An 11826-nucleotide genomic window follows, 5' to 3' on the forward strand; every position below is an offset into this window, starting at 1 on the left:
AATAAATAGGTTTTGACAATTCACAACAACAACTAGTGACGTGACGTATAACTATTGTTGTTATCGGCTTTCAATTATTGGCTAACCTATTTTTTTCTTCAATCTATCTGTAATCTGTCCCAGTTTCCAACAGATAAAAGGTATCTCAATTTCTAACCGAGGTATGATAATGCTTTAAGTAATAATAAATAACTTAAGAGTGAAGTTTTTCTATCTTTTATTGATTTTAATTACTATTAAAGATTTATGAAAAACAAACTTTCGCCATCCGCTTGCGGAGCTTTTGAATGCCCAGGCAAACGGCGCTCAGGGCTCCAGAGTGAGGAACCTCCTCACAATACGCGCTGTTTTAAGGTTTACTGCCTTCTGTATCCGACCCTTGATCCAACAACCAAGCGCAAGCTTCTTAACAAGTTGGTCGAAGATTTTCGAGAGAAGACCATTGACTGAAACGACTAACGGAACAATAATAGTCGACTCATATGATATTATTATATTTATAAAAAATTGGTTGCCTGTAAAGTCGGTATACGGGCGAAAGTTTTACGTGACAACGACTTTGAGTGGTAAAATAATTTTAATGTGAATATTCATTCGTATAGTAGGAAGAAGGATGAAATAATAGTAACAATTTAAAACATTTATTTATACAAAGAATTATATTTAAAACATTAATTTATACAAAGAATCTCGCACTGAATTTCATATTAACAAAATTTTATTTTTACCTTTACTCATACATACGTATTTATATACAAATATACATACAATAACTTGCAATACATTTGCGTACAATGAAACAGCGTTTACTACAAAGGGACGCGTGCCTTTCACTTTTTATGTCTGTCTCTCTCGCTCTTAGGCGGGCTAACCATGCCCGAGTGGAAGGGACGCGTGCCTCTCACTCGCTCTCATTGTGAGCGCATAACGTGAGCGGAGCGTAACGCAGTTTCTTGAAGTGTCACCCGGCAAACCAATTTATAAGACGTTGTCACGTCAATAATTTTACCGACTTTTCAATTTCAACAGTAGATACTTACCAATAGATCTGGTTACCAACAGTCCCAAAAAATCGTTATGATAAATACTTCATATATTTCAAAAAGAGACAAAAACATAACAACCTAAATTATCGAACATCAACCGTTATTTACGCTAAGAATTATACATTATTTTCGCAGACCGTTTACTAAACTTCTCTAAATGCCCAAGAATCAGTAAGACAGCGCTGTTTTTAATACAACGCCCGGCTCCGCCATAAATAAGACCTTGAGTCATTCCTCTTCTCCACCAGTCATATACCTGGATAGTCCTCGTGTTTTGGACGTTGAACCTCCGCTCCTCCACCAATAATATTTCTTGAAGGTCACAGTTTTCCGGTAATTGAACCAATGTTTTTAAGGTCCACCAGCCCAAACGCTGCGCTTCCCCTCAACCGCATCAAAAGGGGCCCACAGCACTTGGGCACACGAGTAGGTTATCTGACCTGGCAACCCAACTCACTTAGTCTTACTTATCTCTTCAATTTTACCAAAGTATTCCGTTACTCTACTTTAATATTAATGAAAAGTTTATTCCATTTTTTACGCACTAACAAGAGTACATTGAGGTTATTATATTATGGAATATTTACAAATATTTGGATACACGATCAATCAGAAAGACAGAGACACATAAGCTCAAATATGTAAAACCACACCATGCTCAGAGATTGCTTATGTACTCAAATTCTGTAATTTCACCTTACCATACTTTTTATTAGCTAGAATAACCGCCAAAATAAAGTAATTAAAATAATACAATCAATATCTAAATATCTTAATAATAATATATGCTGATCATGGCTGTAGAAGCCCATGGTAGGTAAAGAGAAAAAAAATATATCGTAACAATTTGTCGATATCGATGAGACTCAGGTTCATGAAATATCGACAATTGAAAATTGACTAACTGCGTATTAACCGTAAAACGAATCGTGGAAATTATTGCGCACATCACCAATTGACGTTTCTCGTTGTAGGATTTCTAATTAACCTAACATTTGTTTGTTTTTGTTGAAATTACATTGCTTTTTTATAAATGTATCTATGAGTATTATTAAAATTAGCAAACTTGCTATCTTTGTGTATAATTTTATCGCGTCTACGTTGATTTTGCATAAAGTGTTCTGTGATTTTAAAATGTTCGCTCTTTTTCTAGCAAAAGTTTAACAATAGTTGCTTATTTGTATTATTGGCCGTGGTAAATTAATAGTGTATTTTGAGAACAGTGTAATACAAATATAAGTTCTATAAAGTGTGTTAATGAAATGTTGTGATAGTGTGCGAAATGGCGGGAAGGACGTAAATATCGAGAACTGGTACGTGTTTGTTTGTATACAATACTTCAATACAGGAGTAACAATTCTTCAACGTATTGTAAATTCTTAAGTTTTATTTCATAATGATATATAAGAAGTTCCAAAAATCCCATTTTTTATTAGACACGATTAAAAATTTAACTTAACCTAAAGGTACTTAAGTAGGTACTGTTCGCTCTTAGCCTTATTACTACTAAATTCTAAATCATTATTTAAATATTTACAAATTGAAAAGAAGTTAATTATTTAAAGACAAAAATAGAAGTCTAAAACTAGCCAATAAAAAAAAGTTTCAATAATATATTTGCAAAAAGCAAAGTACCCAAAGTCATTTCTATAATATAATAAATATTCCTCTAGCTTTTTTATACATACTTGCCTGTTATACATAAATTCCATCGATACTCCTACATTTAACCTAGTAACCAATTTTAAATTGTGATTTTAATGACAAAAAAAATAAAAATGACAATAGTTCTTCCAAATCAACATTGTGTACCATAAAGAGATACCCTACCCACTTTCCTGTCTTACGTAGGTCTATGTTTTTTATTTTTAAATTTGGAAGTCATATGATGCTTTCTTGCCTACCAATCCACAAGTCCACTAATCTACACTGGGACAGCGTGGTGGACTAACCTTAACCCATTCTCATTGTGGGAGGAAACCTGTGTCTGGTAGTAGGCCAGTAATAGATTGATATGGTGATGGTGGCGCTTTCCTGGTTTACAGCCGGACAGCCGGTTGGCGCAGTGGGCAGTGACCCTGCTTTCTGTGTCCAAAGCGGTTTGATTCCCACAACTGGAAAAATGTTGGTGTGATGAACATGAATGTTTTCAGTGTCTGGGTGTTTATCCATATATTATAAGTATTTATGTGTATTATATTCATAAAAATATTCATGAGCTATCTTAGTATCCATAACACAAGCTATGCTTACTTTGAGGCTAGATGGCAATATGTGTATTGTTGTATTTGTATAACTGAAAACCTCCCAAATTAAAATGTACGTGTGTACGAATTTCAATTGTTTTACAAACCAGTTTCAGTTATATAGTAGTGGTTGGTGGAGAGAATGTTAGGGTAGTATAATTCTATACAGTTTCAATAAATAATGTTATCAGTGCAGCATCAAGATCTTTTTTAATCTTTATGATTAAATTTTGGAAACTATAATGTTCTTAAATACTAAAATGTTATTTACCCGTTCACTAAGCGAATTACCTGACATTTGTTTCCATTTAGTATGGGGATAAATTGGCCACAGACTAGTACGCAAGATTTGAACGTCAATGTAATTGTTAATGTATTGTATATTCTGTGAAATACCGCTAGAAAAGAATGCAAAAACATCTTGTTGTAGTTATTAATATTTCTTTTTTTTAATTTACAGGTAAGTCATTAAATCCTCTTTTTGGTGTGTGTCACCGAAAATTATTGGTAAGATATAAAGATTTTTATAAAGTTACAAATTAATAACATTTGATTTTTATTTTTATTACCTTTTGCACAGCTGCCTTATGCTGGCTGTTCAATTCTGACAATCAATTATTATGTATTAACCAATGTCCATCTATGTTAAATCGGAACTGATTTGGAAAGGGAATTTTTAACAGGCTAAATCCTAACAAGGCCTTTTTAGCATCAAGTAGATGTGGTTGGTCACATTTGATGAAAACTGTACTCCTTAACAGATTACTGCAAGTTAATCACAGTCTGTAGAATAGATTGTTTCCTTTTTTATTTAGGTGTAACTTAAGTTTTGCAAAACATTATTACCTTTTTGTTATGACAACCTAAGGAATAAATTGTTTTAAAATGAAATATGATTTTTTAAAACTCTAAATCAATCTTCGATTGGGTACGTGCAAGTCTTGAATTAAAGTTCCTGCGGTAAAATAAGCAAGATAGTGACAACAGAGTTAAAAGCTTCCAGTTGTATTTGGCAGAAGAAGCTCACAGATGACCGCAGATCTCCATTCTAGTCCGGACGTGAGCCTTGAACAGTGTGAGAAGATATCCCGGTGTGAAGTGCCACTAAACCTTGTTTGGGATACTAAGATTTATAGCTGCTGATTCGGCTTTTAATATATTTAAAATAAATATAATAACTTAAAGCTCAATATGGTTGATTATCCAAGCCGATGTGAGGTGTCTTATTTTCTACGTCGTATTACTGCACATATATTTCCATATATGCGTAGTAATACGCTTGTATTTCCCATTCAAAATTTGCTTTCAATATTCCCCCCCACGGGTAGACGTATAAAGTATGGCTAATAAATCTAAAGAATTATGATGCATTCTGGCTATCTTTGATTTGAGCGATCATATAGAGTTTGTAAACTAAAGAAGAAATTAATTAAAAAAATTCGTTTACTTTAATACAATGCAAGTTTAGTTTTTAATTGGTTCAGTAATTAATAGTTATTTGTGAAATAACTATTAAGTAATTATAATTACTAAGTATAAGATGTTATGTGTTACTTAATGTACGATTTAAAATGTTATTAGATGTAAAATATAATATATAATTATATTTTCACGGTTACATTCAAATAAAGGGCTTATTATAATTGTTAAGAATTTTACTTTATACCCATAATCGGTTATTTTTATATTTACGTAAATCTACGTACATTCATAGATATTTGAATCAAGAAGTTGGAATAAGATTTGTAAGTATAGTAGAGAAAATAAACTTTTTCTATTTGAAGAACTTTAAACTCTAACACAACATAACCACACAGCATACATTGTGTTACACAGCTTACACTTTTTGGTAATATTTGTGTAAGCATTCAAAAATCTTAATATCTTTATAATATTAATTTATACAAAAACAATTTTAAATATATTTTCACTTGGATTTCTTTCTTTCTTGGATACATATTCAAATGTTTATGTCAAAATTTGAATATGAAGTTGAAGTTACTTTGCGGATGTTCCTAAGATACAATGCATTAAAATTGCTGTTATTTCCGAAAACCAAAGACCTCAGACCCGGCGAGATTTAGTCCTTCTGAGTTTAAGTTCCTTTTCTTTCATTTCTGAGGTTAACCGTGGCTACTCCAATTTTAAGCTTTCCCTCCACGAGAGTATTGCGACTATTTCGTCCTGTACCCTCAGTACAAGATTTGAGCACACGTTTTCGAAAAGTCGAGAATAAAATAGATCTTATTTGTATTGACTTCAAGCTTCGATTTGCCTTCAACTCTCTAACGAAGGCTTTCACCAGAAAATTTGCTACTCTGAAACGAGTGACATTAGGCTCATTTTACTTCGAAGGTAAATAGTGTGATATGCAAAAACGAAACTTAATCTGAACTCTAAATGTGATTTACAGAAATACACTTCATTACATCGAGGAGAGGTCAACAGTTATTAATTTTCGAACAGTACCCCTACGCGAAGAACTTCGAGTCGAGGAAAGGTGTATCCTGGGCGTGCTCTTCTAGATGCTCCAAGAAATGTCAAGCTCAAGTAATGCTTTCAAAGAACGGTATTTTGTCAGTCATAAACTCCACGCATAACCACGCCCCGCCAATGTACTACATAAACAATAAAGGCGAATATATGAGATCCCAATCTTATAAAAGTACATAGTGTTGTTACGGTGTTACGAGCGTTTAATATATAATCACTCCTTGTGTGTCTATCCAGATAGTTTACTTACTGTACGTATTAAATATGAAAAAATAAAAATTGTCTTGTAATAACACTTTTTGCCTTGTACCTCTTAGTGTCCCATTACACGGACCACTGATCAAAACCACAAAAAGAAGCCACAGGCAAATTTTCTGTAGTGAGCAGCATCAACGATTTGTAGCGTGTGGCGGTTACCAGCGTCAACCGTGTGCGGCGAGTCCATATAAAATGTATGAAAACTACAGAAATTGTGCCACTGAATGCAAAGGCGGCGGCGTTTTGTGGTTGCGGCCAGTGGCCCGTGTGCGGTGACACTTATGGTGGCACCTCACATAGCTATGTGAGGTTCCACCATATCTAGCGAAATCGCGATTTTTGTATATTTTCCAATAAACGGAAATTTAAACAGGATGACATCCGATATATTTAATTTATCTATAAAATAACGTCAAATAATGCAAATAAAACTTAAATCCTTGCCGGTTTTTAACCCTAGAACGGGCGAGATGAGCATCTTGCAGTGGGGTGCATAGAGGGTATGCAGATGATATAAAATTAAGAAAGTCTCCCGTACGAGTTATAAATACCTATATGTATGCTTTTAATAACTCTTATAAAGCCAATCCTTAAGTTTTTTATAACTCCTACTGGAGATTTTTCCATTATATATATTATTTGCCCGCTTAGTTCGTACCCTGTGTATGCCCTGTATGCACGCCACTATCACCAAAAATACGGTAATAATTCATAAAAGATTTGCCCGAAAAGTAATAAAAAGGTATATTGGTATTTTGAATTATTTTGATTTATTTAGTCGTTAAAATAACCCATTGTACTTATAAACTACGAATAAGTGTAGGTATATTGTAGATATTATGGTTGAGAGAGAAGAGTTTTCAAAAGATTTTTTTTTTATTATGAAAAATTCATTTTATCCCGTGTCAGGGGATATAATTGTTGTCTTGCTAGTCGAGCTGGGGTAGGAAATAACGTCAGCGTCTGCGGGAACCTCGCCTATAAGTATGACCATTAGGACTTTTTGTAAATATTTTAAAAATGGTTTTCCATTCTTTGCCTTTATATTAATAAATTTTTGTTTTATACTACCTACTTTAGTTACGACCAGTAGGACTTTTGTAAATATTTATTTTATAGTTTTCCCTTCTTTGCCTTTATATTATTAAATTTTTGTATTGTACTACTTTAGTTAAATAAATAAATAATAAAACGCTTTAGTTAAAAAAAATGTAAATCTTATACAACTTCCATTTTGCTACAACACTATGTGCTCATGTGGCATAAGCTTATGAAAAATAACATATAACTCATATAATATATTCAAAATATTTACATTATTGAAATAGCATCTTGAATATATATGTATTATTAACGTATATACATTGTTTTTTTGGTATAAATAAGTTGTATAGATATCAACCAATTGTTTAAGCGACTAATTTTAGCCTTTATTTAATTTTTGTTGCGATGATGTTGTAATTATATTGGCTGAAATGAATGAATTGAAATTGAAGGCCTTGTTAATATAATAATATATTTGCAAGGCCTTCAATCTCAGCATTACAGTGCTCAAGTTCATGCTTTAATATTGTATTTCAAATACAATATTAAAGCATGAACTATTATTGCCTAAATTATTTTTGTATATCAGTTTGGTTGCTTGGAAGCATCCGGCTCCGCTTTCAGCTCTCACAAGATAGAAAAATGAATGTTAAAATGCAAAATGTAAATTGTTGATGTTGGAAAAGAGCAACTGCTGAGTTTCTTGCCGGCTTCTTCTCGGTAGAATCTGCCTTCCGAACCGGTGGTAGAATCACTACAAACAGACAGACTTGACGTTTTAAAAGTGCTTATATTAGGCCTACTTGAAATAAATGAATTTTGAATTTTGAAATTTTGAATTTTGAATTTTGAAACAGAAAATAAAAGATACTAATTGATCTTTTAAAAATAGTTCTAATTAGAAGTCGCCCAAGTCCCCTGCTTGGCCCAAGCTTTTCATTCCTATTCCTTCAGAGTCCTATCCACGCACGTGATTGAGAGCTGACCCAACGATACAACTCTTTAGATTTATATATTTAATATTATAAAGCTGATGAGTTGATTTGGTGGAACGCACTTATCCCAGGAACTAGGTACTGGTTTTAATTTATAAAATATTTTTGTGTTGTATACTCCATTTACCGTGGAAGGCTATCTCAGGGGCTGCCAAGTGCCAACCTTTTAAGCTCGTGCGATCTTACAAGATTAGTAATTGTTCCCAGCATTAACCTAGCCACTTGAAATAGGTAAAAACTTGTTAGCTAGGCACAGAAAATAAAGATAAACATTATGAAACTAGCCCATAAATGCTATGGCTGAGCTTAGTGATCTCCACAAATTTTCTAAAGCTTGGAACAAACCGCAACACCGCTGTACAAATTATATTTGTAGAATTTTTGGAAGTACAGAAGACGCCTCGCGGCGCACCTCTGTTCTTTCTATGGCGCAGCCACGTATAATAATAAATTATTATGATTTCTATGGTTCAGAGGCCCTGGGCTATACTATAACATCGACGCGCATTTATGATGTACAAAACCGGCGGTCTTGAATAAAATTTTGGATAAAATTTTGCATAGATATAGACATTGTATAATTTTAAGCCCGGGCAAATAAACTACGGGATTCTTTCAAAACCTAAACAGTACTGTATACAGTGGCGTGCATAGAGGGTATGCACAGGGTATGCAGATGATATGAAATGAAGAAAATCTCCAGTACAAGTTATAAAAAAAATTAAGGATAGGCATTGCAAAAGTTATAAATAGTATTTATAACTCGTACTGGAGATTTTCATCATTTTATATCATCTGCATACCCTCTATGCACGCCACTGACAGTATATATACTTTACATACGGTATATTTCATTACATAACATCCATCATCTCCTTTAACCCCATTTTGAAAAGAATTGTATCAAGTTTAATAAAAAAAATTATTACAGAAGCTAAGTTCATATCGTCCAGCAGATGCAATAAGTTGTTGCTCTACAAACAGTACACTTACTGCAAGAACAGCCTTAACAAGAATGGAACATTATGGTACTGTCCTTCTAGACGCTCGAAGAAATGCTCAGCGCAAGTCTTCACGTCCAATGACGGATCAGTAAAGGCTCTCCAACCGGAACATAATCACAAACCACCCAACTTTTATGTGGGCAATAGTGGAGAATACATAAGAATATAAAAAAAATTGGTTGTCTGTAAAGTCGGCTTACTGACGATAGTTGAACGTGACAACGTCGTAAGAAAATACTGATGGAATGGTTGCATTTTTGGAAAGATAATTTTAATTTTATTTGGTTGATAGATATTATCGTTGCTATAAACAATTGACACCACATTCACTTTTCACTGCACTTCATCTTTGCCGAAAACATGTAAATGCATAATCGTATAGAAGCTGTCCACGCGGACGCATCGCTCACTCAAGTAGGAGAGAGACCGATGTCTAACGCGGAGGCCGACTGTGCCTCTTTGTCGCTCGTTCCGCGCTCTCGCTTGCACTTCAAGCCTTGAATGGAACGCCTCAGAGTGAGGTAACGCCGCATGCGTCATGTTTTTTCGTGCGTGCAGCCAGCTCCATCGAATTATAAGACTTTGTCACGTCAAAACCGGATTTCGTTCTAGTTGTGTTCCGGTCTTAAGGCTATGATTGCCGGGGTAATTACTGGCACATGAGGCTTAACAAGTAAACATCTACGCTTCAGGTCTATGGACACAGGGCAAAATTTTGCATGACGAGTTCTTGAATGCCTGCCGTTGGATAAGGGCGATGGTTTTCCACTTACCATCACGTGATCCATTTGCATGGTCCGCCAATAATTACTAAATAAAAAAAAATTACGTCCGGTGTTATCACTATTACGACGGTACACGACCTTGTAAAGCTATGTTTGAAACTGAACTGGTCTCTTTCGCGTCTCAAAATTCGGGTGGATTCTAATAAAATTTGTGATAAGAATCCAACTTTATTAGTTCATTATATTATTTATGTAAGTGTAAATATTTTGTACTCATAAATTCACTATACACTAAATGTGAGTGGTAACAGATTATTCTAAAAACTTGTCAAGGTGACAGCTCGGTCACTAACTTGTGGTCATAGAACAATCACAATGTTGTCAGAATTGTCTTTTCCGCAAAATTCATTAGCTTGAAGCTTTTCTTATTACAGGACCTTAGGACCTTTAACTGTAACTTTGGGTTTTCCGACCTTAGATCCAAGTAAAAAAAATAGCAACAATAGCTACTACGGATTAAAGAAAAAGCAAGATGGCGACTAGTTAAATCATTCACAGATCAAGTTAACAATATTTCTGGTTTCTATAAACTTTGTTTATTGTGTGGATGTTTGTTTCGATACAAAAAAAACCTAAAGAATTATATATTATACATAAAACTTAATTGAAATTATAAAATAAATTTAAGTAATAAGTATCTACCATTATTATAATCAGTGATTCTACAGATTAATTAGCTCTTATTGTAATAAAGTCGATTATAATAACGATTTAGATATTGTGATTTAATAAAATCATTACAAATGTAGTGTTCGATAATATTTTTTTTTTAGTTAACCTAAAACTGGTCATAAAAAGTAATGTCCAAATTTACAGGAGCAGAATTTATCACCTCTAGCAGAGGCAAAAGGATGTTGCTCTACAAAGGATACACTTACGCCAAGAACAGTTCCAACAGGAATGGAACATTATGGTACTGTTCATCTCGACGCTCGAAAAAGTGCCCGGCGCAAGTGTTTTCATCCAACGATGAAACTGTGACTGCTATGCAACCCGATCATTGTCACGTTCCACCCAACATTTTTGTGAGCGCTAAAGGAGAATATATAAGGATATAAACTGTGTATAGTGTTGCTATATTATTAGATAAGTATAGGAGAAATAAAATGTAATATAAAGCGGTGATAGCCCAGCGGGTGCGATTTCACTTTCACTTTCGGGGGGCCGAATTCGAATCCCAGCACGCACCTCTAACTTTTCTAAGTTATGTGCGTTTTGAGCAATTAAAATATAACTTGCTTCAACGGTGAAGGAAAACATCCTGAAACCTGTATGCCTGCCTCTCCATAATGCTTTCAAGGGTGTGTGGAGTCGACAATCACAGAACAGAGTTGAGTTGTCACAACCAATTTTTAACCCGCGGGTGTCATACGAGGTGACCAAGGGAACATAACGGAAAAAGGGCAGCATCATCTGTGCTACTACTATCTACTTCGATCACCAACCCGTCTGCTCAACGTGGTGATTATGGGCAAACCCTCCCACTGCGAGAGGACTTTAGTCCAATTTTGGACTAAAGACCTTTATACTTTATAGGCTATTGATAATATATTTCTAAACATATTCCAGCCGATATTTGTATATAGCGAAATATAGTATATAAGCTAACACTAAAACGACGATATAAGTACATATTGGTCCAAAAGCCACAATAGTGGCATTAGTCAATAGAATTTAAAGTAATTGAAATCTCATATTTCAGGAGGAATGTTCATCAACTCGCGAAGAAAAGGTAACACAGTACTGTTGTACAAGAAATACATTTACTCCAAGCACAGGGCTGGTAAGAAGGGAGAAAGGTGGACGTGCTCCTCTAAATGGTCTAAAAAGTGCCCAGCTCAAGTCCTCTTGGCTCAAGATGGCTCTATTACTGACGTTCAAATCGTGCACACTCATCCACCACCTACAGTTAATATGGATGTAACTGGAAAGTTTATTAAACGATTCTGATGTTA

The 11826-nt window shown here is 34.3% G+C and overlaps 1 protein-coding gene across 1 annotated transcript; it reads left to right on the plus strand.

The window, feature by feature from the left end:
* Positions 1 to 2066: 2066 nt before the first annotated feature.
* On the plus strand, positions 2067 to 11826 carry LOC120626937. Its single transcript, XM_039894747.1, has 3 exons — positions 2067 to 2359; positions 10688 to 10896; positions 11574 to 11826. The coding sequence occupies exons 2-3, from the start codon at positions 10723 to 10725 to the stop codon at positions 11793 to 11795; spliced, it is 396 nt and encodes a 131-aa protein (XP_039750681.1). The 5' UTR covers positions 2067 to 2359; positions 10688 to 10722; the 3' UTR covers positions 11796 to 11826.

This window comes from Pararge aegeria, chromosome 10 (genome assembly GCF_905163445.1).
Source record: "Pararge aegeria chromosome 10, ilParAegt1.1, whole genome shotgun sequence".
NCBI classification, from domain to species: domain Eukaryota; kingdom Metazoa; phylum Arthropoda; class Insecta; order Lepidoptera; family Nymphalidae; genus Pararge; species Pararge aegeria.